The sequence below is a fragment of the Spermophilus citellus genome (assembly GCF_964194105.1).
Source record: "Spermophilus citellus genome assembly, chromosome: 10".
Classification (NCBI taxonomy): Eukaryota; Metazoa; Chordata; class Mammalia; order Rodentia; family Sciuridae; genus Spermophilus; species Spermophilus citellus.
This window is the reverse complement of record NC_138197.1, coordinates 90,619,762-90,647,176: the sequence shown is the minus strand read 5'-3', so window position 1 is coordinate 90,647,176 and position 27,415 is coordinate 90,619,762. Positions and strand designations below refer to the sequence as shown.

Below are 27,415 nucleotides of genomic sequence, written 5' to 3'. Positions count from 1 at the left end.
GGATCGTAACTCTCCTGGCCCAGTGCCTCAGGAGCCATGACAAGCAAAAGCACAAACTCGCCTGGATATAGCCTTTGGGATATTTAAATGTGTGGGTTAATTTTTTATCCATTTTAATAACTGGTTTTCTCTCTTTTTTTCCCCCCCTGTCTACTTTTTTGCTTTCTATTTATGCTCTGAGGCGGTGGACACAGGACTGTCTACAGGCAAATAGTTCCAGAGCATACTGAAGGACAATCTTCTAACGAATAGTTAATTTCACTCTATCTGGATTCCTGCGTCTTTTTCGAAATGGCAGGTGCGAGTCCCTGTGTAAGATATTCTATGTTTATCTTCAACTTCGTGTTCTTGGTAAGTGTTTTTCTTTTAATTATCAATTTTATGCAAGAAAGGGGATCCTGATATAAATATCGTAAATAAGAAGAGACTCTATACTAGAGAAATAGGATGAGGAGGAAAATGTATTTTCCATTTATTTGTTTGGATTGTTCTTTCTTTGGTTATTTCAGCAATTGAAAATAAGCCAATGACTCAAAAAAAAAAAAAGTGCACTTCAGGATCTGTAAGGATAAACACTGCATAAATGTTTTGATATCGTCGCAAAAATAATCAGAGGAAAAATACCCCTTAATTAAAGGAAAAGTATTCTTAGTTATGTATCAATCAGGGCTTTTCTGTTTAGGACTCTTTGGGGAAAATGTGCTTTGATTCACCGAGAGCCTATCTCCTGATTTTTTTCCTTTAACATTTGGGTTTGAAACAGGTGACCAACTAGTTGTGGGATGAGAGAGACAGGAGAAGAGGGTCATTTTCAGAGCCTCAAGGAAAAACAATGAATCTTGAAAAAATTTAGGGGAAAACAATAAAATTATTTAATCACAAAAAGATTAAACTAGGCTAGTGGATATGTTTGAGTATTTTAAAAGTTAGTATTTTGATGTGTCATCAACCTACTTTTAAGTGGCAGGGTTTGTATTTAGCAAATTATATTTCTCTTGAAAGCCTATTGAAGTAGACTAAGTTGTAAGTAAGTTGTAAGTAGCATCTAACATTGGAAAATGGAAAAACACGGTGTGAAAGGGTAGGCTGGGATGTTGATAATTGACCTTATCATTTTTACTATATGTAATACAGCTTTAAAACTGTCCAGAAGTAAATTAGTAGAATAGTCAAAGTGCTTAAATAAGAAAAATCATGTTGTATTCTGAATTGAAAAATAGATCATATGGTACAATGAGAATAGAACTGTTTTTGCTTTTGAATTTGGTTGTCTTTAATAACCAGAAAGCCAGTATCTATGTGTTGGTAAATTTATACCCTATTAAAATAATGATGAACTTTATTAAACTTAACTACATGATTACACCTTTTTTGCATAGAATAACTTTCCATTTAATGGTCAGTAGCCCTAATGAATACAGATGACATACTGGTAAATTAAATAAATGAGTATGTAAGTAAATAAAATAAAAAGAAGGTTTCTTCTTTCTTATTTCCCTCAGAAAATGGGGCTGCTTCTGAAAATATGAAATGAAGCTCATGCACATATGTACTTTTTAACATTAGTTCTGATAAATTTCTTCCCTTGAAATATTTAAAACATTGGGAGTAGAATATAAAGAAGCAAATGCTTATGTTCTTTGGCTTAGTGATTTGTTTTTAGCTGATTTTTATGGAGAGTTTCCAACATTCATAAAAGACAAAATAGGCTAAGTGACCCATCACCCAGCCCCGACAGCCTTGAATCCACAGCCAATCCTTCTCCATTCATACTCATTCATTTCCCCATCCCCTGCTATTTTGAAGCATATCTTAAATATATGCCACTTCATTTATCAATATTTTAGTACATATCTTTGAAAGAAAATACTTTCTTTGAAAAGTGTAGCCATAACATAATTATAATACTTTAAAAACTTTATGTGAATTTCTTAATCAATTCTGAAATATCTATCTAGGGTTCAAATTTCCAGTTGCCTCAGAAATGTTTGTTAGGATTCCGATCCAAATAAGGTCCATACATTGTGATTGATATTTTTTTCATGTCATTTGTAGTTAATCTGTAGATTATCCCTCCCACATCATCTTTTTTCTCCCCCTTCAAATTTTATATAGTGATGTGTGCTATTTGGCTTATCACATTTTTCTATGGTCTGAGTTTTTCTATTTGTGTACTTAAAGTGTAATTTAATATGTCTTTTTGTACAATCTGTAAGTTAATTTTTGCATGAGATGGTTTGATAAGTTTTAGATTTGTTTTTTTTTTGTATAACTGCCTCATAAATGATAATGTATTCTTTCATCAGAAAGATGTGTCACATTTTTGTAATGATGCTCAAGTGCTCCATTTTTAGTTCATTAAGAGATTAAAATTACTGATATTCTAATTCTATCAAGTTTTTTTCACATATTAGCTGGAAAATTTTCTATAAGGAGAATAGTCTCATTTACTGATTTACTTTTTGATTACCAATGGTACTCAGTATGTGTGTGTGTGTTTGTAATTTAATTTAATTATGTGTGTATCATACATAATTAAATAAAAAGTAGCATAAATACTTCTTTCTTAATCTTCAGTTAACCAGTTTTCAACAGTGATAAGCTTGTCTTTAAGTATCCTTATGAAATAATAGGTAAATTTCATTATAGTTCTTTTCCTTATTGATGTGCCATTAGTTCCATGTTTGACCATTAGGAGCTTCTTCAAGTTGACTTCTGAGTCTATTTGACACGATCCTAATAACTTTGGCAACTTCTTCATTATGTGGTATATCAACATGTTCCAAGATGCTTTTTCCTGCCCTGACTTGTAATCAGTTATTTCTCCAGGAAGTTCTAAGAATTGCAGTTGTTGTCTTCTTTCTATGATACAGAATATATGTGGTCCTTTTAAACTAACCAACTGTCAATATATTAATAAATGTATGGCTCCCATTGTAGTAAGATGTCCCAAAGCACCAAAACCAATAATAATCTTCAAATTCCAAAACAGTAAAAAATATGTCTTTCTTGCATAAAAGCAGTATGCAAAGTTGGAATTGGTTGTTAATAACATTCCTCCTTTTTAAAATTAAATAACAGGAATTTGCAATAGATCTGAATGTTTTTTTAAAGAGAGAGAGAATTTTTTAATGTTTACTTTTTTAGTTTTTGGTGGACACAACATTTTTGTTTTGTATGTGGTACTGAGGATCGAACCTGGGTCGCAAGCATGCCAGGCGAGCACGCTACCGCTTGAGCCACATCCCCAGCCCCTAGATCTGAATTTTAAACCCAAATAATAAAGACAATCTAGGATAAGAGTTTATCATAGATCTGGGATTATATATTTAAGACTGAGGTTCAAGGTCAATTGTAGAGGTCTATACCACATTGTCACCAATTTCCTGGAGGAGCTCTGATGGTTTTATGGTTGCCATATCTATTTGTTTCTCTGATAACACAGTCTTTCCCACATTGTGGATTTCAGGTAGACGGTTCTAACTTCCTTCAGGGGCTCTTCCTGGCAGCACGTGTCTTGGGTTTTATAATCTCTTTGAAAGAAATCTTGAAATGGAGTCTTTCAGCAAGAAAATCAAAAGCAATGGTTTTAAAGATCATTGGTTATTTATTAGCCAACACGTGACACCAGTATTTTAAATCAAAATCTAGGCAGTAGGAGGGGTGGTTTGAGGTTAGGGAATGTTCTTGTCTCTACTCCTCCATCTATCCTCAACCCAGAGTTCATGGTTGGAATTTTATGATCCTTCATAGGAAATTAGCAATTTGTCACATTCCTAATGTTCACTTAAGTAAAAATTTTAACGGTCCCACTGATGTGGTTTTCTTGTAGATGCCCATGGCCTTATGTTTTCAAATGCATTCTTTTCTGATGTAACTTTCAAAATTAATTTTTTGCAAAGTAGGGCCAGATGTTGAAATATCTCTAAGATATGCATATGGTCATTTAAACTAAGCATACTGGTTTCTTTTGGGAGACAACTTGAAATATGCCATATAGAAATGCAGGAATTTCTGTTTGTTAGAATTACTAATTGAAGAGAAATATGTAAATGCAAAAATCATTCCTAACCATTCATTCTAAAGTTTGCTGCAAATTAGATAGTTCAAGGTGCTATAGATGATAGAGAAGTTATAGGTACAAAACCTATTTCTCTGAGTCTTATATTAAAAATGGATGAAATGCCCAAATTTATTTTGCTCTTCTCAGAAAGTCCAGGCCTTGGAGTGTGGTAGATCTTTAAACTTTCTTAGGGTTTGGAGTAAACATGGAACATGGGGCTTTTTGCTTGAAGACACAGTAATATATGACTGGGGACTGAGTGGACAGTTCTTAATGAGGGGAAATAGGATGAGGTAAGAGAGGCAAGATGAGAAGAAGGAGGCAAGCTGTACAGGCAAAGGTATTAGCAACTGAAAGAAGCCAAAGCATGAGGAGCCTTGGAGACAGCAAAAGATTCTTTTTTTTTTTTTTAAAGATGGACACAATAACTTTATTTTATTTGTTTTTTTTCCAGAATGCATTACAATTCTTATTACATGTATAGAGCACAATTTTTCATATCTCTGGTTGTATACATAGTATATTCACACCAATTCGTGTCTTCATACCTGTACTTTGGATAGTAATGATCATCACATTCCACCATCATTAATTATCCCTGCTCTCTCCCTTCCCCTTCAACCCCTCTGCCCTATTTAGAGTTCGTCTATACCTCCCATGCTTCTGCTCCCTATCCCATATGAATCAGCCTCCTTATATCAAAGAAAACAAACATCCAGTATTTGTTTTTTGGGGATTGGCTAACTTCACTTAGCATTATTTTCTCCAATGCCATCCATTTACCTGCAAATGCCATGATTTTATTCTCTTTTATCGCTGAGTAATATTCCATTGTGTATATTTGCCACATTTATTTTTATCCATTCATCTATTGAAGGGCATCTAGGTTGGTTCCATGGTTTAGCTATTGTGAATTGTGCTACTATAAACATTGAGGTGGCTGTGTTCCTGTAGTATGCTGTTTTCAAGTTCTTTGGGTGTAGACTGAGGAGAGGGACAGCTGGGTCAAATGGTGATTCCATTCCCAATTTTCCAAGAAATCTCCATACTGCTTTCCATATTGGCTGCACCAATTTGCAGTCCCACCAGCAGTGTATGAGTGTACCTTTTTCCCCATATCCTCGCCAACACTTTTATTGTTGTTTCTATGCATAATAGCTGCCATTCTGACTGGAGTGAGATGAAATCTTAGAGTGGTTTTGATTTACATTTCTCTAATTGCTAGTGATGATGAACATTTTTTCATGTATTTGTTGATTGATTGCATATCCTTTTCTGAGAAGTATCTCATCATGTACTTGGCCCATTTATTGATTGGGTTATTTGTTTTTTTGGTGTTTAGCTTTTTGAGTTCTATGTATATCCTAGAGATTAGTACTCTATCTGATGTGTGAGGAGTAAAGATTTGCTCTCAAGATGTAGGCTCACAGATTTGCTCCCAAGATGTAGGCTCTCTATTCACCTCACAGATTGTTTCTTTTGCTGAGAAGAAACTTTTTAGTTTGAATCCATCCCATTTATTGATTCTTGATTTTAATTCTTGTGCCACAGGGGTCTGATTAAGGAAGTTGAGGCCTAATCCCACCTGATGGAGATTAGGGCCTACTTTTTCTTAGACGCAGGGTCTCTGGTTGTATACCTAAGTCCTTGATCCATTTTGAGTTGAGTTTTTGAGTGAATCTGGGAACCAGCATTTCATTGTCTATCATTGTGTGTGTGTGTGTGTGCTTTGCCTGGGCCCCTAAATTGAATGTGCTCAGAATAATTAAAAATCTGGAAGCAAAGTAAATATAACTCTAAGATAGGGGTACCTTAAAAATAATCAGACACAATTATATTTTATTCTATCAGTTGAAGATGCCCCAAGACAAAGACTTAAAAATGGCTGAAATGTGTGACCTTTGTAAAAACAGTGATTGCCTGACATTATACATTTAGCCTTGGTTGAACTGGGATGATCACAAAAGGTGTAACAGCCCAGTGGCTGAAAAGAAACAAGTCACTTTTCTAAATAGCAGTATTTTTATTATGGAGTGCAAATTTAGGAAATAGTTTTGAAAGAGAAGAGATACCATAGAAAAAATAACAATTTAGTAACAATTACTGGAGCTTAACCCAAGGACAAATATAGCATTTACTACTCCATCTTCTAGGGAGTTTTTGTTGTTTAAATCAGTATAAAAAGATCAGGGGACAAACCCTGAAGGCCATACTAGGGAAAGGGCTCAAAGAACCATTATGATTGATGCTCAAAGAGAGGAGATGAAATAATTTAGTATTAATCATAACTCTGGAATGATCATTTTTGATAGAAAATAAATTTACTTTTAAAGTCAGTCAAAACATTTATAAATCATTTTGTGGTAATAAACTGTGATCTTTACATGTGAATTTCTCCAAATAAGATGAGAATGATATATTTCTTTGTTTTAAAAAAAATAAAGTGAGAGAGAGAGAGAGAGAGAGAGAGAGAGAGAGAGAGAGAGAGATGTTTATTCAATTTCAAAATCTCTAAAAGAATTTTGTCTAATTGTGAAGATTGAATTTGGGCAAAATGTTCTTGACTTCTGAAATCATTTGATACTCCTTTTCCGTGATGATGTTACTGACAAAGTTCAGTGGCTGAGAAGACTAAATGTTGCCACTTAATTGGCACATTTGGTTGATTTAATAAAATTTATATGTGGTTTACTTTCTAACTACTTTGCTAAAGTGAAGTAAACAGTAACACAAAGAGAGTTGGTATTTCAAAAAACGTCACACTCTTATTCTGTAAGCATTCTTAAAGTTTTCTATTTGACAGTTTAGTAAATACCAGTAAGCACGGTGATCACAATTAGCTACTAGGATAATTAATATTAATTTTAGTCAAAGCTAAAAGCTAGAGAGACTATCAAGACAATCAATCAATATAAGTCTATTTGTAAAAGAAGAAAAAGCAAATATCAGTTAGCAAATCAAACAACAACAACAACAAAAAATCCAGTGGTATAAAATTACTGAAAATCTCAGAGGGTCTCATTATCATTTGACACAAATTCGCACAGCTTTATTAGTAAATAACTGCTAACAAGAGCACTTATTTCCATTAGCAAATGAAATTAGAATTGTGTGGAAGGAGGTGGGGCATGGGGGAAGTAAGGGAGATTTTTTAAGTTCCAAAGCTATTTTTGTTTTTGGATAGTTTGTATTTTAGGGTGTAAAATAATTACATTGGTAGGTGATAAACAGCTTTACCTTTCAATCTCATTAGAATAATTTTAATTATTTTATAGAAGTTGAAACATGCAGTAGGGGTAGATTGGTTATGAGTTGCCTTGAAGTTTTACCACATGCCTGTTATCTCTCAGGATTTCAGTTTCTTTAACCAAAATGAAGATTTTGGACCTGGATAATTTTTGAGGTCTTTTAGAGAGCACAGATTACATTCAGCTGCTCACTGAACTCCCTACTTGGTAACAAGGTCCTTGACCTTATTTCCATTGCAAACTTAATAAGAAACCATTAACAGTGCTGCTGGAGGTTCCAGGCATATGGCATACCCATACATGAAAACAAGGACGCTCCAAGGTCAGTGGGTTTTGGAGAACTCAGACGTTCCTTTGTCAAAGCACGGAAAGGTAAGAAAGTCTAGAAAGTCCTCCAAGTCTGGTATGTTACCAGGGCTGCTCTCAACATATCTATCTAATAATAAATCTTTGATTTTTTTGAATCCACAATATATATCTTTATTTCTTAAACTCTGAAAGACAAGGGTTTTCCTTAACACTAAAATAAAATGTGTTTTCCATTTTATGTGTTGGCTTTGCTCCAAATTAAATAATCTGGTAAAGTCATTAAAGGAATTTAAGACTTTAAGTACTGTTCTCCATTGTTCCTTTTCTCTGGCTAAGCTTTACTACCTAAAAATGCGTATTTTTAAAGAGTTTATTGAGGTTCAAAAAGTATTGGTTGATATACGTCTTTGTTGCTTAACTGAGCATTTTGTCAAATATTCTACTGTTTCCTCTTGATTCCAACTTCAACCTCCCTCTTACATTTTGAATGAATATTTGGTAATTAGTTATTCCCATCTTTCTCTAAGATAGCTTTCCAGGAATAAGCCCACAGGCACTCTAAGGATCTTTTATGTTTAAACTGTTGTGACTTATCTTTTTTGTGCAATTATCTAGCAAAAATGTATGATTAGAATTAAATCATGACAAATAGTTTTTCCCTTCTTAGTAGAGATTGACTTCTTGGCTATAGATCTATGAGTGGACTAGGAATGGGAAGCAGAGTTACTCTTGTCAAACTTGTATATTATAATACTTCAGCAATTATCTATATGAATATGCCTTAGTATGACAGTTGTGTCTGTCAGGCTGTAATGTACAATTAATGACAAACTATTGCAACCAGATGGATAGGGTGTTTGGAAATAGTGTTTCATTTTATCTTAATTGTAACACTCTTTGTTTTTTCCTGCAGCTATGTGGTATCTTGATCCTGTCAATAGCAATATGGATCCGAGCAAGCAAAGATGGACAAGGGGTAATATAAAAATAAATACAATGTAATCTTGCCCCCAAATAATTTCTCTTATAATAATGAAAGCAATGGCAATATTAATAATACTAAATATTTCTGTTGGTTTTTCTTAACTGCCTCATGTAATTGTACTGATAATTTGATTTTATAATTCAATCAAAATTACTTACTATGTTTCTGGCACTGTGCATGGAACAAAGAAAGTAATCACTATGCATAGAATAACCTTCTGGAGAGTGGAAGAGGTGTTATCCCACAATTAGGAAGAGTCTAGTGGAAGTGGAGGTAGAAAGGGGCCAACGTGGAAATTTGACTCCTTCAGTATTTGTTTATGGCTGGCTTGACACAGCTTGGGGATGTAGACCACTGCTCCTCCTCCCCGCCCAGAAGACAATTTATATGGCACCAGGTATTGACAATATTTAGCTGATTCCCAGGTGACTGGCCCCAAAGGAAAGAACATGAGAAGTACTCTTGGAGAAGAATGTACATCAGTGTTGTAAAGGTAGCAGATCTGTCACAGCTAGCATCGAGGGCCACCCCTTATAACAACAGGGGACTGATCATGCTAGTGCGACTCTGCAGGTAGCTGCACATGCCCAGCTTCTTGCTATTTATGCAGGATCAACATGACCACTTCCCATCACTGCAAGCCTTTCTATCCCTGGGGCAAAGCTCTTACTAACATTTCCACAGGTTTGAAGGAAGGTTAGTTCTGAGGGTTGATTCTGGCTCCAACCTTTGGACTCCACATGTGCTATTTCTGCTCCATACCATAGACTCATAGTGTGGAAGGAGGAGGGTGGAGGTGAGAGTGTGGGCAGATTGTTTTGTCAGTTCCCCCAATATAATACTTACAATGCTACCCTGGCACTATCTCCTGGGTCCCCTGTTCCCATTTTTCTTTTCCTTCCTCCCTCCTGTCAGGAGCAATCCTTTCCTCAATTTATTATTCTTACCCGATGCAAAGCAGTTGACTTGTTCTTCTTGGTTTTTACGCTATTGTCACTATTCACGATTGCAATGTCTTTTCAAAAGTCTTCCTCTTACGAGGCAATTTGATGTCTATTTGATAGCTACAAAGATAATATGAAGCCAGTAATTAAGACAATGCATTTTCTATTAGAATTTATTATGTGGTGCAGCTAAATGCCTTTGGACACAGCCTGGTGGAAAAAAAAGCAAATTAACATCTGTTTTGCTTCCTTTCCTAAAGTGGTTGAGTGGTTGGGTTTTCTGAAAATTTATTTAGTTTTTCTTCTCTCTCTTTTTTTTCTTCCTTTTTTTTTTTTTTTTTTTTTTGTAATTTTCTTTCTACCCTGAGGACCTAGGGAATCATTGTGGCAATTAGCTGCTTCCTCATTCTGGGCTTCGCCTCAGTGAAGAAACTGGGTGGTGGGGTGGTTGTGGCAAGTAGTCGGTAACTCCCAAATTTATCATTTTCATTTATTACTTATTCAGATAAATGCAACTCTGACTGCCTAATGGCCTGGGTCTCTGATGTTTGGGTCCAAGGAGAATACTGGAAAGTGTGCAGAATCGGTTTGACTTTGGAGCTCATAATTGGGCACAGAGACTAACAGCCATTTGAGGGTGCTTTGGGTCCTTCAAAGATGTGTGTGCAGTCTGCATTTTATTTTATTTCATTTTCATGTTTCTGGTTGACAGTCTCTTTCTCCCAAGTGTTTCTGGTAAACAAACGTGGTGTTTAGTCTGTAAAGGAACTGCACACATTGAACGTGTTAAAGGAGAACTGTTGTCCTTGAGAGGGTGTGACTCCACATCTGGGGAGGAGAATGTACTAATGGGGCTCGACAGCATCTTTAGTTACATTTTGACTCTTATGCTGTTGGCCTCTTACCCCGAACGAAAGTCTCAATTGGCTAGAACAACATTAACCCGCCTGACATGGGAAATTGTTTTGATTTACATTAATCTGAAGTCAGTGACAAAGAATCGGGACCGAGAGAAGATTTGATTTATTACTGGAAAAACAGAGGCAGCCATTTTAGAAGAGAAAACATGGGCTTAAAACAAAAAAATAAGGTTATCCGGGAGGTGGCATCTCTTTCTGCTCAAGTGTCTCAGAGGGACCTGGTTTCCTCAGGATAAATTTTGCACCACGAGGCAAAGCGTGCTGGTAGCCATCTTGTACCAGCAGATCCCTTCTACTCTAAAGATGACACCCAGCCATCCCATTTCCTGTAGAAAGCCTCCCCTTGTCTTAAGATACACATAGACTCAGTGCTCACCCAAGACAGCTTTTAAAAACCTGCTGTGTCTCTGTGGAAGCAAGCATCTCAACTGGGATTTCTACTTCATTCTTTATAACAATAGCCACTTGGTGAGCTGGACTTGGAATAGTGAATGACAGGCAGTCAACACAGTGGTTTTTTTTTTTTTTTTTTTCTCAACTGGCCGTGGTTCACTCTGCATGGTCTGTCCCCAGAAGTTCCAGTACAGGTATAGGTATTTGGCCTATTCTTTCTAACTCTGGGCTATGTATCCTAAGTTCTAATAACCCAGCTAGAGAGTCTCCATCCTTCCATGTGCCTTAGGTTTGCCTGTACTGGCTGCAGTGTTCTGAAGAGCAATATTTGATAGTGAATTGATATAGCTACTTAGGTTTTTCTTCCTTAAGGCTGCTTTTTGGTCCCATCTATTTTGACCCAGATGTCATGCCTGTTTAACAAAAATGATTTTCCTAGCTCCAAATCATAACAATCAAACAAACAGAAAACCCCTAAAACAAACAGAAATCTTTAGGACATAACCAAACTTTCAAAATATGTAAATTGAAACATTATTTGTAAGCATAGACTTTTGGAGACAAAAGAGTCTTTGGAAATCACAGACCTGACCCACTTCCCTTTTATAAATGGAAAACTGGGCCCAATGAGTTAGTTGACCATCCTAGGGTTACAAACCTAGTGATTTCCCAGGCCTCTGATGGGAATATAGAGCTTCGTTTTAATGCTTCTATCATTTCTATACATTTCTTCCTACTCATTGTTGAATAAAGGTTTTCTCTAGGCTTAAAAATTAAGCCTTTAAAACAAAAGAATTATTAGTAGTGGCAACAGTTATTTTTGTACTGACTGTTAAGGGAGGTGTGACCTCTGGGCTGCATGGCAGATTCTGGGAGGCAGAGTCTTTGAGTGGGTGGAGGGACTAGTACCCTTCCTAGAGACCGTCTAGCAGACAGCAGCCGTGGTGGTCATTATAGGAGACAGATGGGCTACCCGCCTCAAAAATGTTAACATCTGGTGTAAGCTGTCACTCTAATTGTGATGGGCTACTGGACATATACCTGGAGGACATTGGTAGACTGAGGCTAGGAATAATGAGAGTGGTGAAGAAGAGGGTGCTGTGCTGCCTGCCAGGTGAACTGAGTTATGGCGGATATGTAGCCCACCTACCATGAAAGGCCCTAGGATGTTTGCCTCTCATCTGAATACTTAACAGTAGTAGGTAAAATAGAGTTTCTAGAATATGCCTTCTAGGAAAGAGAAGATAGAATTGATATTCAATATCAAGTACTGGACTTTTTTTTTTTTTAAATCAAGATGCAAAGCATTTTTATTAACCTGAAAAAGTCCCTTATGTCCCCTTCAGTGAAGTCTCGCCTCCTTCCTTCTTTGCTCAAAGGAATACAGGGTTCTGATTTTCATCACCATGGATTTGCTTGTTTTTGAACTTTGTATATATGGAATCAAAACAGTATTTACTCTTAATAAAGGATTCCCCCCCCACACACTCAACACAATGAGTCTGAGATTCATTCCTATCGTTGTGTATATCAGTGATTTGAAGAACATGGGCTTTTTGAATTAAAATAATTAAATTCCCCTAAACACGTGCTTTATAATGCTAGTTTATGTATAAAATGCAAAATATGTGAATCAAAAAAAGAGTGAAAAGTAGCTGGTCTTCTAAGCTTTGAAAAACGGTTTTTAGAAACCATTACATTTCTTCCACCCAACTTTTAACATTATTAGAAAAAGATAAGGTTGGAAACATTATTCAGAAAAGTGGCAGCTTCACGAAATGTATGAGGGTTGATTTTTGTTTATTTAGTTTATGGAAATGTTTCAAGGGCCTCCATCCGGGTCTTGTACATAGTTGGAACTCAATGGATATTTATTGAATGAACATGAACATCAAGGAAAAGAGTTTCTGTCATTAATTCTCTCTCTCTCTCTCTCTCTCTCTCTCTCTCTCTCTCTTTCTCTTTGTTTTTAATTTCCAGGCTATTAATTCTGGGGACAATGGGGCTCACTCCCATTCTTCTGTGAATGTGTTGATTGCTGTAGGTGCCATTGCCGTAGTTATGAGTTTCCTGGCATGTTATGGTGCTCTGAAAGAGAATCGCTGTATGCTTCTTTTGGTGAGTTCTCCAGACATTCCAACTCTCAGATTCTTGAGGATGATCTCCTGTCCCCATTCTCTGTCAAAAAAGACTTGCCAAGATTGATGCAACTTTAACTTCTGTTTTGAGGTTTGATTGTAGACACTAATGTGGTTTAGATTTGGCTTAGCCTGGTTTAGATTAGAGGACGTTCTGAGAGGAGGTATATTTTAATCATCCATCCATTCATTCGTTCACTTTGTTTATTCATGCAACACGACTGCATAGCTGTATGTGCCAGATAGTGTGCTAAATGACATGAGATCTAAGGATAATTAAAACCCACTGGGGAAGAGTAGTCAGTAAACGAAGAGCTGTAGTGTGGGAATGGTTGGAAGGGCAAGGATATAAGAGGGAGTTTTCAAGCCAGAGGCAGAGGTGAATGTATGGTGACAGGGTGATGACGTTTCCAGGAAGACAGCCTGGCAATCCAGAGCTGACAGGTTTGGTCAACTGAAAGGCTTTGGGTGTGGCGGGAGAGTGGCAGAGGCTATTTTCAGTCAATGATAGGAAATGACTCTGAGTGTGAATTATGGCCAAATCTTATTAAAATGCCCACATGCCAAGCTAAGAAAATGTTAAGGGAGAGAATCAGCTTTGTCACTTAGAAAATTTCCAGGAGGATAGAATGGGTTGTGATAACTCATAGGCATTCACTTGTCTGTTGGGGGGGTGGGGAATACTGGGGATTGAACTACTAGGATGCTTTATCACTGAGCTACCTCCCCAACTTTTTATATTCTTTTGTATTTTAAGACAGGGTCTTGATAAATTACTGAGGCTGACCTCAAACTTGCCATCCTCCTGTATCAGACTCCCAAGTTACTGTGATTATAGGCATGTGCCCCTACGCCTGGCTACACATTCACTTTAAACATATATAGTAGAAAATAAGGGATGAGTATGGTAAAAATGTTTAAAGAAATCAATTGTTTATCATATATAAATCTGATATAAGCATTTATCAAAGAAAACTTAAAACTTATTTTTCTAATAAAATAAGTATTGTGTCAGTCCTTGAAACCCTACTTTTAACTGTTTATTGTTAGGGGAAACAGAGACAGAGTTTAATAGAACTCTAAGAGCATCTCAGTGTTGTTTTAACTAATAAGGCCTCATTTGCAATTTGAGGACTTTAATTACTTGAGAAGCTTGTTTAAGAAAAAACAAAACATTAATCTGGGAGCCTGTATCCTTCAAAATTATGATTCAGCAGATCTAAGGCAGACTTCAGGAATCTACATATAAAACAAGATGCCATGTAATTGTGATGGTGGTGGCAATACTGTTCTGAAGCCAGCTCTGCATGTGTTTGTAATTGATGAAGAAAGCAAAGGAGAAATAATAGTCTAACAAATTCACTTATGTTTTCAAACTTTCCTTCCTTTAATATCATGCGGATACCAATTGTCCTATAAAGTAAGTTTTGTTTGAACCACTTTCTTTGATCAGTCTTTGAAGCAAATGTTCCTGAGTAGTAATGGACCCCAAATTTGGAGCTTGATACAAAGGGTGGAGGAAATAAAGATTGTGGCTAATATTTCAACTGCTATCTGATCCAAGTTGTCAAGAGTGTGTCATGCTGAAATGTCCTAGATGTTACTAGATACACTGAAGGTAACAGATATTACTTTTTTCTTTTCTTCTATCCAGTTTTTCATAGGTTTGTTTCCGATCCTGCTCATGCAGTTGACAGCAGGTATCCTAGCAGCGAAATTCAAACCTGAGGTGTGTACACAGAGAATATTTGATAATTTTGGAAAAGTCTAAAAATTTGAAACACTATCTCTGATACGAATAATCTAACAATACTTATCAATTTTCAGACTGAGCGTGCTCTGAAGGCAACTCTCCGCGAAAGTGCACAGCTCTTGAGTCAAACAAATGAAGAAGGAAGAAAATTTCAGAAAACCATGGTTATATTCCAAAAAGAGGTAATTAGAATTCATATGTCATCTGGGCAGCTGGGCATAGTTATTCAATGTTGGTTTCACTTTTTAAGGTGTATTTCTTAAGGATTGAATACCCTTTTTTTTTTTTTTGCAGATTTTAGTTGATCATTCTTGTCACCTTGCAATAAGAAAAATTCAAGCATATTTGTATTTATTTTTTTCCCAGATTCTTATGAAGTTTTGAAGTAGTTTAGGACACAGAGTAGGAAGATAGGTTTATGGCAGATTATGACAGTTTATGACCCTTGATTGGGTAAAAACCATAATTCTTTTAAACAGTAGCATATCTGGGATATTTCTCACTCTCTCTTCCTCCATAAAATGATAATAGCTAACATTTTCACTGCTATTTACTTTGTATCAGATATTATATTTAGTAGCAAACAATACAACAACCCCAGGAGATGGTGTTTTAGAATGTTTTGTGTTGCTGTAACAAAATACTTGAGGCTGAATACTGTATAAAAGAAGATGTATTTAGCTCATGGTTCTGAAGGTTCAAAAGTATGGCAACCTCATCTGCTCATCTCTGGTGAGGGCTTCATAAAAGTTGGTGCTACACTGGTAGGAGTATATACAGAAGAGATCACATGGTGAGATAGGAAGCTAGAGGCTAGCAGGTTCAGTTTTGCTCTTTTTATAGCAAATCATTCTCTTGAGAACTAGTTCACTCTCGGAGTGGGGCTGATCATTCTTGACCCTTACTAGTAAACTGACCTTGGACAAAATGAAATAGAGGCTTCTGGGTTAGGTCCTGAGTCATATTTGCTGCACACTGTTCCTAGAATGTAAGGTCTCAGTGCCAGCTGTGGGTTTCTAAATGTTCTGTTGGAATATGTTCTTCTGATGTGCTCCCATTTTTGTGTAGAAATCCTGTGCCTGAAGCTCCTTGTGTTCGTAGTTCTATGCTTCTTTCTTATTATCCATTCTGTTTTTCTTCTTTATGTTCTTATCTGCTTTTGGGAAAAGGGTCCTACCCTAAACTCTAACTGGGTGACCTGGGGTATCCTATACATGCACAGAAGTTGCAGAGGCTGAGTGGTTTTCTCTTTGAATTTCAAGAATTCCCCCAAATACTGTATTAACATTGTATGGAATGTGTCCTTCTTGGGTTCTTGGTGATGACTATTCATCTAGGGGTGTTCTACCATTCACTCTATCATACAGGTTTTATTCAGCTGTTATATTACTACTTTCCAACAAGTTCCGATCAATTTCTTCCATAACTGTTTACAAACTGCTGATGTTGAGATCAGACATCAAGACAAGCTTTAGCTTTTCTGCCTCCTACCTGGTCTCCTCTATTTCTCTATGCCTCCCAAAGGACACCTAAGTCATATTGTACAAAATATGAACTGACCTGTGAGTGTATTTAGGAGATTTAAATTATATTTGACATGTAGTGTCCATATCAATTAATACTATTCAAGATTATGAAATCAGAAAGCATAAGCAATTAGTCATGTCTACCATGGGAACAGGAAAGTGTTTTTTTTCCCCCCCCGCCAAGAGTATCCTCTTTGCTAATTTTGACTTTAGAACCACCTGAAATTGCTAGCTCTTTGTCATAGGAACATCATCTGAGTCATATGTTTGTGCAATTCAGTCTTTGGGCCTAATTACAAGGCTTTATATTTGCCTCAGTTGAATTTGTTAGTTTAAATCCATTTTTTGAATTAAATTTGAAACTTGATTCAGTCTTCCAGCATGTTAATCATCACTTCCATCTCTATATCAACCATAGTGTTGAAGAAATGCTTTCTATGTCTTTATCCAAATCTTTGATAACAATGTTGAACAGATCACATTTAGGTGAGAGCATAACAGACACATCAACAGATGACAAAAATAAAATTATAGCAGCTAATCCATATTATTAAGAGCATTCTATAAGCCAGGCACTGAGCTAACACCACTTCATATCTTCATATGGATTTTCTACAATTTATGAATTAGATGTTTTTATTAGGAATTGTTCTTAACTGAATTTTCAAATGAAGAATCTATGATGCAGAGAGGTTTAAATAACATGGGTAACATGATCACCCACCTACCCATTAAATGAGAGTGCTTTCAATAATCTGGCCATTTCAATGCCTCAAAGTCTGGAAGATCAGCCAGTGAAGGTTCTAGTTTCTTTAGTCAATTTTTTTTTCCTTGCCATTTCTGCATGAAGATTCTTCTCCCTAATAGATCAGTTAGGAGCAAGATGAAGGATAATGTCTTTTATCTTTTTCATTTAGTAATATTATGTGCCATATGCCCTGAGTGATTGGGCTTATCACTTCCCTTTTTTCTTCCTCAAATTTGGTCAAACTTGATACTGCCTTGTCTTTGGTGTTTTGTCATGTTTCTGTCTATGTTGGGCCTGAAGCTTACTGACATTATTCTAAGAGCTCCAGCTTGCATTTGTACTTCCCTCAAATATTTAAAAGACGCCTATGCAAGTTTATCTCAGCGAGGGCCCCTGGAGCATGCTCATTGGTCTTTGAAATACCTCTCGTCCTTTTCCTACTATCAAAAGTGATCAGAAATCATGGGATAAAAATCATAATTTTAACACTTCTTATCTCTTTTGAGCAACAGTTCTTTAATGAGACCTTAACTCTCTTGTGAAAACTGGAAACTTCTTTGCTAAAAATCTAGGATACCTAGACCTAACTCTGCTCTCTTTCTGTCTAGAAAAAAAAATAGAAGGCAAGTCTTTACTTTTTAAAAATCAGTTTTCTAAGTTCCTTAGACTTTTGCATCTTAGCTCAAATTTTCCTGTTATTACTTAATTAATAACTATTAAGACCAAAATGAAAGATTCCTTTATTTCTGCTTCTATATTCAGAGAAACTGGGCGAGTTGACTTACTTTATATTTTAGCATAAGAAACATGTTCATACTGATATTCAGAAGAATATAATTCAATGTATTAAAAATGTTTTTAATCTCTCAATGACTGTTTTTATTCTACTTTTCATTGAACAGTTTAAATGCTGTGGTTTGATCAGTGGAGCTGCTGATTGGGGAAGTAATTTTGAAGAAGCTTATGAGTCATGTAAATGTTCAAGTCCATCAGATTCTTGTATAACTTATACAGGAAGATATGTTTATAAAAAGGTGGGAACTAAATCAAACTTATCACAATAAGTGGTTCTGTAATTTATTTTCCCAATGAAAATCTCTACAAAAATTTGAAATGCAGCAAGTACAATGGAAATCATGATATGAAAATCTCAGGAATTACTCAAATAAAAAGGAAATACTTACGGAAAAATAAGAGCAGAGCTGGACTCAATAGTGCATGCCTGTAATCCCAGTGGCTTGGGACACTGAGACAGGAGGATCACAAGTTCAAGGCCAACTTCAACTATTTAGTGAGGCTCTATGTAACTTAGTGAGACCCTGTCTCAAAATTAAAAACAAAAATTTAAAAATGGCTGGGAATGTGCTCTGTCCCTGGGTTCAATCTCCAGTACAAAAGAAAAAAAAACATAGAAACAGATATTAAAAAAATTAAAGTATTTCATTAATTTCTTCTATGGGTTTGGTATTATTTAAACCCAACTTTAGTAGGTCAAAGTAACATTTTACATGCGAAAGCAAAGTACAAACTAACATAAAAGTTTATTTTGGCCTGTCTTTGGTGACCTTAATCATCATTCTCTTTTTTCCTCCTATTGTAGACTAAGTTCCAGAAATAAATATTTTCACTTCAGCTTGTAAAATCAGGCCTCCCCCCACCCTCCCAAATCAAAGGTTTCTTTTCTCAAGAAACTGTACATGTGTAAAGAAAGCATGTGACATTTAAGGGTTTAGGTTCTGAATGTTTAATGTACCTACAAATTTACCTATTGCAATTGAGAAGTTTCTTCAGATATTTAAAGTCAATTTAAAAGACGATTTTTTAAAAAATGTGTTTTAGATGCCATATCTATGTGACTTGTGGATATTAATATGTATTTGTCATATTTCTTTTCTGAATCAATTCATCAAATATTTACAGACTACCTATGTGCTAGCCTTTCTGCCAGCCAGTTGAAATCTATTCTTGAACAGGGTACAATGTTGTACACATGGATGCTCAAATTAGGAAGAGAGAAATGTAATCAGGCAATTTCCATTTGAGGGACTGTTGGTATTGTGGGGATAGAGGAAAATTTGGGTATTATGGACCCAAACTAAGTTAACATTTGAAGTTCAGGATATGTTTCACAAAAGGATGTGACATCTGTCCCTCACCAAAGGGCTTTTCATAAACTGTCCCTTCTGTTTGGAAGGAATGCATAAAATAGTAACAGTTGATATTAGTGTTTCATTTATTTGCTGTTATTCTTCACTGCCTATTATGTGTCAAATAGACCCTTGCTAGAATCAGACATGCTTCAGGATCCTCTAGCAAGTTATAATCATTTGGGGAGAGAGATACATAATTATTATGATTCACAATGAGTTAATTTCTATAATATCTGAAAATTATTTTCAGTCTGGTATTGTTTGGGCTTAGTGATAGCTCCTGAGATTAATATATTCAAGGAAATGAAGTATCTCAGAAAATTTTCTCCTTCTACTACTGATCTGTGTCACTGATCTTATTAGAATAATAGAGACTGTTCTGAAGAATTGCTAGTACTGATATTTCAAAATAACTGATGGGGGAGAAATTATTTGCCAGACTACCATATTACTATGTCTTTTCATCATCAAAGTAATATTGCTTACAAATTTTATTCTTATTTTTTATGTTCTTCCTTGTTCTTTATTCCCTACCTAATTTTAGAGGCACAATATCTTCAAAGAGTAGGAAATAAATATAGTGCAAATGAATGTAGTTTCCACGTAGGATAATGAGGAAATGACTAAATTAAATTGCAGATTGCTGTCTCCTATAAATATTAAACTCAAAGATATTTTGCCTCAAGGTTTTGAAAAGCCTATTTTTGAAAAGTATTATCAGGAGAAAAAAGAAAGATAGTCCCTGTAAATTCACACAACATTCATCTGAATGTAGGTTGATAGCTGCCCCAGGTTCCCAAAAGGAAGGTCAGAAATTCATAAAATACTTGCACCTGTCACATGTCATTTGCAAGAAGTCTGGAAAAATATGAAATCTGGAATGTCCATGATTCATAATTCTTTTTTCATTCCCGTTTGCCAAGATAGCTTCCTTATCTTGGGGAAAAGGGAAAGAAAACCCCTCAAGTATAATAAGTGTGACTCAGTAGATACCATCATTAATCTCTCAGTTAACTCTAAATGACGTGATAATCTCCTCAAATGCTTACTGCTTTGGATTGGATGTGCATAGAGAAACCCACTAAATTCAGGATGAAGGGAAAAGATAAAAGCCCATTGGAGAACTTTTATTTTGTAAGTAGTAATATTTTATGAGCCTTTTGTACACATATGACTATCATAGGGAAGATATATTTTATGGCAATACAGGCAATAACTCTACTACACTGTGTAGTATTTTTCCATTTTAAAAATTATCCTTATGGTTTATAATTGTTGGAATTTTTAAATGTGGTCTGAAATTATTTGAAATTAGAATTGCATGTTAGTTTGAATAAGCATCAAAAATACAGCAGAGGGCTGGGGCTGGGGCTTGCTTAGTGGCAGAGCGCTTGCTTAGCATGTGTGAGGCACTGGGTTCGATTCTTAGCACTACATATCAATCGATAAAATAAAGGTCCATTGACAACAAAAAAATATTTTTAAAAATATAGCAGAGAGATCACTTTCTAAATGTCTTATCTAACATAATAGCATAATGGCAGATATAATTTTTACCTTCTAGGAGATATCAAAGGATTTTAAATTTTTGTTTTAAAAAACATGATTAACTTCACCCAAGTACCTCTCTGCTGCTGATTAAAAACCTAAAATAGCCAAGTGTGGTGGCATACAACTGTAATCCCAGTGATTCAGGAGGCAGAGGAAGGAGAATCGCCAGTTTAAAGCCAGCCTTAGCAAAAATGAGGCACTAAGCAATTCAGTGAGACCCTGTCTCTAAATAAAATACAAAATAGGGGCTGGAGTTGTGGCTCAGTGAGTTTAATATTCCTGAGTTCAATATCTCTGGTAACAACAACAACAACAACAATCTCTAAAATATCTGAAGTTAGGATAAAATTTATTATTTATCATGTTTAAGTTTTAAAAATTATAATTTTGGGAGATATTTGTGAAAAAAAAACCACATGGTTTATAATTATCGACCCCTAGGTTCAGCAACTCAAAAGTTGAAGCAAAGTTTGCTCCTCAAATTCTTTATAATTTAGGAAGATATTAGTATAAAAAGTTGTTATTTATAATAAAAGATCCTCGATTCAGTAATTACAAAATTGAGCAGAATTTTGCTACTCAGATGCTTTTTAGTAGATGAACAAATCACAGGAGTTGTAACCTTCCAAAGCAAGGGGGTTAGCAGGGAGGGGAAACAATAATCCAATTGCTTTAGGTTGAGTGTGATCCTTGGGAGCAATATAAAAAGTTGACCAAATGAATAAAAATCTTAAATAAATAATTATTAATTAAGGTCTACATTTTAACAAAAGGTAACTTTTTTTTTTTTTTGAACAGACATGTGAACCAGTTATAAGAGCCTCGGTTTCAAACCACCTTGATGTAGTTATTGGACTATCATTTGGATTGGCAGCTGTCGAGGTACAGTATAATCTTGCATGATTTACTCTCCAATCTATTGCTTGTCCATTAGTTCTTCCAACAAATATTTATGGCAAGCCAAACTAAAAACAAAAACAAAACAAAAAAACAACAACAAAAGAAACAGATGCTTTAGGAAAGCATGGGGTACCAAGTGCCTAAGGGGCCAGCATCTCCCTAAATCAGCCTTGAGTCTGTTGGGGGAGGATTAGAGCAGGGCCTAGGCTGCTATTTCTGAATGATCCCTCTATTGAGGAAAAAGTAGAATTAATTTTTATGGGATTCTTGGTCTTAGATAACCTTTCCCCTTTGAAAAACAGCATAAGGGTTAAAATTTCCTGAAGTGAGAAGGAAAACCACCAGGATAAAACAAAGAACCAACCTTTATAACTTCTGATTTCTCATCATGATTTTCAAACAAAATAAAAACTGAAATCAAGTGTGGAGAGCTGTTCTCCTGTTATTCTATTCTAGAGAAGTAAGTTCTAAAGACCAGGGGCAATTGCCTCTGATTTTTCTCAGCCTCAGTACTGTAAATTCACTTGGAGAAGTTTTCAAGGAAGCTCTGACTGGGGCCTAGGTATTACTCTCAGCAATTTAATTATTGATGTTGAAAAAAATATTCTGCGTAGAAGACATCTTGATGGATTTTCTTGGCATGGACTTTCAGAACCTGAGAAATGCTTTTTACATGGCCTAAAAATCTTTGCCAACAGGATGAAATGAAACTGTTTCTGAGAAGCATTTTTGGAATTATCCAGATCTTAGGTAATTTAGATATCAAGTGAGTCAAATTCACACACAGTCCTATTTCAGAGCATTAGCAAGAATTTAAGCAATGTAAGGTATCTCCTGGTGAATGCCTCTGAGGTCTGAGCTCCACCAAGTGCTATTTGCTTCACTCTTAAGAAATATCCTGCAGCATCCCTTTAGACTTTGTGATACTTTCCACCTCTTTCTCATGCCACATCATTGTCTGACAGGAATTTTAGTGGAGATTAAAGCGATTTAGTGTCTTACATGGTCATTTAGGTTATAGGTAGAATTTCTCAGCCAACTATTAGACAAAGGGTAGGTATTATTAGCAGCAAATTGGACTGTTGACTATTACTTTCTTACAAAGCAAATGAATAGATCTAAACGTGAGGCATCCTCTATTGTAGGATATGGCTCTCTTTATTCCTGTCTGATGTGTTATCAAAGTCAAGTGGCAATATGCATTAGGTCTATTTCTTGTGATTCTGCCGTTGGTTTCCTTGCTCTATATTCTGAGTTTATGTTAATTTAGAAATAAAAGCTAATGTCCATAGAGGTGAGTGAAGACACATTGATACTCACACTTGTATAAACAAGCAGCAACATGCACATATGTCTTAATAGAATAGAATTAAATGCATGATTGAGGACTGGGGTGTTGCTTGGTGGTAGAACATATGCCTAACATGTGCCAGGCCCTGAGTTCAAGACTAGCACCAAAAGTAGGTCAATGAATAAATGCATGAATGAATGGTTGGGAGCATAGGCTTATAATGAGGTATTGAATATTGAATACTGGCCCTATTATTAAATTTCATGTTAGACCCAACTTCAGACAATTGACTATGACTGGCTACAAGTCACAGATGATTTTAAGAAGCTTCTTGAAAGCAAAGCCAAAAATAGATAAATAAAATATGGACATAGTCAATTGTGAAGATTGGTGTCTCCCATATCCAAAGCATTGCCAAGACTTTAGATGCATCTAGTGGAAAAATAAAATTATAAGAGGAAGAGAGCATTTCAATATTTTATGAAATTGGTGTAATCCATGTACTTGTTACATGTTTAGATATTTCATGGGTTTTTCTGTACAGGAAAATACCTTAATAAAAACCTTCAATATAGTAATTTATAGGTATAGAGTTTTAGTCAGCTTTTTCGCTGCTGTGACTCAAAGGACCCAAACAGAACAACTGTACGGGAGGAAAAGTTTATTTAGGGGCTCACAGATTTAGAGATTTCAGTCCATAGACAGCAGACTCCATTCCTTCGGGCTCAGGGTGAGGAGGAACATCATGGCAGAGGGTATGGCAGAGAGAAAGCAGCTCACATGATGATCAGAAAACAGAGAGAGAGACTCCACTAGTCAGATACAAGGTCACACCCCCAATGCCCACCTCTTCCAGTTACCATTCAGTTATTCTCATTGGGATTAATTCACTGATTGGGTTAAGGTTTTCACAACCCAATCATTTCTTCTCTGAATTTTCTTGCATTTTTCTGACACATGAGCTTTTGGGAAACATCTTACATCCAAACCATAACAGAGTTTATATATGGTGCTATCATAAAATATGACACTTATTCATTTTTAGTTAGATCAGTTAAATTAAATATGATTTCCAGACTATCTATAATATGCCAAATGTTTGATTCAAAGAACGTTTTGCAACTCTTTTGTGATATTGTCATTTTGTGTAGTTTCTCAATCTAAAGCCTGCCTTCCCTCTTTTGTTTTAAAGAAAACAAAAACCATTTTTTATACTTTCTCCATTTTATTAAAAAAGAAGCTTTAGGGGCTGGGGATGTGGCTCAAGCGGTAGCGCGTTCGCCTGGCATGCGTGCAGCCCGGGTTCGATCCTCAGCACCACATACCAACAAAGATGTTGTGTCCGCCGAGAACTAAAAAATAATAAATATTAAAAAAAAGAAGCTTTAAAAATAGCCTTCTGTTATCCAGTCTGTAAAAAAAAAATGTGCCCTAAAATGTCCTATTTTCTTAGTCATTAGGACTAATTGCCTAACATTTAGGTGCACTGCCTCTTGCTTCTCTGTTTTTCAAATTCAAATTTAAAAAGACACAAAAATACATAGAAATTTTCTTCTACTAAATCTTTTAAATGAAACAAAGCAATTATCTCCCTGTAGAAAATAAATTCAGACCATTTCCATGGGGAAATATGGGGACAAACAGCCAAAACCTTCCCACATTTAGACTTCTGCATAGAATTTGATGGGGTGGGTCATGGATTATAAAGGCTTTGTTAAGACAATATACCCTAGTAAGAGTTCTTCTCAGATTGGATGCTAGGAATCTATACAGAATGCTTTATTGTATTAAAAAATTATCCCTGAACATTTTTTTAAAAATTTCTCATTAGATTTAAATAACCAGATTATCTCTCTCCTTAAAAATGATAACAGCAATTTATAAGCCCAGAAAAAAAGATTAACACTTTTTTCTTCACTTTCATTTAAAAAAATAAAAAGCCATTGAAAACTGTCAGTCATCACATTGAAAGTTATCCTGACAGGAGGTCCTAAGAAGAGAGTGGTTAAAAGAAAAATGATGATTTTATCACAGTGGTTAGCTTGCTTCAGAGCATGGGAACCTATGCATACCTCTTGGGAAGTTTGTCATGAGTCTGAGCATACAGTATAAAATGATGGATCTCTTTTATTTGCTATTTGTTTGGAAAGATCATAAAAGTTCTTTACAGAGACAGTGAAATGCAAGAAACATCCTTATCCTCCAGACTTCAAAGTTTGGGATCAGGTAAAAGAATTTAGTCCTGAATTTTATGACATTCTCATTGAAAATCATTACTTCAGAGAATTTATGTCTGTTTTCTTTCTAAGAAGGAAGAAATACCAGGCAGCCGTTCTCCTTTGAATTACATTTCCACTAAGGTATTAGTTAGCAAAAAGTCGCACGCACAGTAGGAGTGTTTGAGATGACTCAGCATAAGGGCACCTTGCCTTCCCTGCTACCCTTCAAAGGGAACTGGTAGGGAGAAAATTTGCGATTTGCAATGCACATAGGTCCTTTCTGTCATTTCTACATCAAAGCCACCACATGCAAGTCACCAATTTAAAGCAAGTTTTGGGGTCCCTTATTCTTGGGAGAGATAATGAGATGGAAATTATGCTCCATATTTTCAGCTGTATTTTGGCACTTCAAAGGAAATTCCTGAATTAAGTGATTCTCCCCATATTTTAGAAAATTTTTTTAAAGTTTCTTCATTTTTCTTCTTCTAGGCAATGCCTAAAACTATGGCAAGAGAAATTCTAGACTTGATTTTTATGCAGATAATCTAAACCAGATGACCATAGCTTTTTTTTTTTTTTTTTTAATGTAAGCAATAGGTATATTTAGGCCTCAGGTCCCAAAGTTACAGGGAAAATGCTTTACAGAAAGACATGAATGTTGGAGAAAGGGGAAGGGGTCCTTTGGTGGTAGTTACTACTGCACAACTAAATAGGGCTGTTGAAGACTGAATGGTAGAAACTCCTGATTAAGACAAGAACAAAACCTCAGAACTTTCTTAGTAGTCTCCTGTCCCATTAGAGTCTAATTTCCCCAGAGATTCAGTAAGACAGAATTTTTTCAAATATAATGTTCTTTCTGTTTATTTAATAATGTCTCTAGAATTTTGCCTTAAAATTTCACATCCATCTCTTCTTTTATTCTCTAGGTACTTGGTATGGTGTTTTCTATGATCCTGATTTGCCAGATTGAAAAAAGATGAATTTGTTCATGGATATGATAAGCTACCATCAGTTCAAACCCTTTTGCAATTTTACTTTGGATTTGTGACTTTAAATATATGAGTGTTGTATATGTCCAGAGCAGCTGTCTCACTAAAATGCCTCCTTTAACTATAGATATCTTCCATACTTATTGAATATATTTAAGATTTTAGGGTCATAAGATAAATGATATTAATATGTATTTTTACTCAAAATAAAAATTACATTAGTTGGTGCTTTTTTGGGTGTCTGATCATGGTGTTCAGGTGGTTCTATGCTTATAATGTTCATCTGGAGCCACCCAGTGGAATAACCCTCATTTCCAAGTGACAGGGGCCATAGAAACAAGACTCTTGTGATTTGTAGCAGGCATTAGTGCCAAAATTGAACTAAGTTGGGAGTTAAAATGATTGAGAGTGTTCTGGCTGAGTTGCTACCACCTTTCTGCTATGTGTCACTGACTGCTAATAGTGCCTCTCTTTTGCTGCCTACATTGTGGGGACAAGAACTGAGAGCTCCCCTCCCAACCGTTGAATCTCTGGAATCTTTCTGGATCTTCCTCCCATGTACATCGGTTTTAAATACTTTTCTTTCAAGATCTCAGAGATACTCTTAAAATTTACTTGTTATTAACGTATAGTATATATATTATATTTAATATATATAGTATATAAATGAATCTTAAGTGCATACCTCTGTGAATAGGTATATACCTGTGTAGACACCATCCAGATAGAGATGTGAAACTTTTACAGCCCATCTTCTCCTTCATGCCACATCCAAGTGGTGTGCTGAAGCTGGCTTATGCCAACTTGCTCGAGCAGATTGTACGTATATGTACTCCAAGTCTGAATAAGTCTGGGTTCAGTGCCATCACCTTGTTAACTCGTAACCCACCATAATGGGAGTATTAACACCAAGAAAATTGGCAAATGCTATAACATTTGGGCTCTTATTGTTATTATTTTAAGAGATGGTTGGTAAACATATCTATATACTCCTTCTCTTAGAAAATAGCTTCCCCACAGTAACTACTCTTCTGAGGACCATTACTATAGATTCATACTGCCCAGTCTTAAACCTCCTCTAAAGGAAATAATAAATCATGCACTCTGGATTGTTTTGCTCAGCATTTTGTCTGTGAGACTCATCTATATTATTGCATGTACCTATAGTTCATTCTCATTGCTATGTGTAATATTCCATTGTATCTGAATACATCACAATATATTTATCCATTTTTATGTTGTTGGGCATTTGGTTGCTCTATAATGAATAAAGCTTCTATTAACACTT

The 27,415-nt window shown here is 35.6% G+C and overlaps 1 protein-coding gene across 1 annotated transcript; it reads left to right on the top strand.

The window, feature by feature from the left end:
* Positions 1-27,415, top strand: TSPAN8 (tetraspanin 8). Its single transcript, XM_081310895.1, has 8 exons — positions 1-351; positions 8,534-8,596; positions 12,843-12,980; positions 14,655-14,729; positions 14,828-14,935; positions 17,930-18,061; positions 21,527-21,610; positions 26,065-27,415. The coding sequence occupies exons 1-8, from the start codon at positions 292-294 to the stop codon at positions 26,116-26,118; spliced, it is 714 nt and encodes a 237-aa protein (XP_081167021.1). The 5' UTR covers positions 1-291; the 3' UTR covers positions 26,119-27,415.

Bases quoted from the DNA above. Each gene is read 5' to 3' on its own strand.
- TSPAN8 (XM_081310895.1), top strand. From the start codon at position 292: ATGGCAGGTGCGAGTCCCTGTGTAAGATATTCTATGTTTATCTTCAAC. The intron at 352-8,533 runs GTAAGTGTTTTT...TTTTTCCTGCAG, and splicing joins TCTTCAACTTCGTGTTCTTG to CTATGTGGTATCTTGATCCT. The intron at 18,062-21,526 runs GTGGGAACTAAA...TTTTTTGAACAG, and splicing joins GAAGATATGTTTATAAAAAG to ACATGTGAACCAGTTATAAG.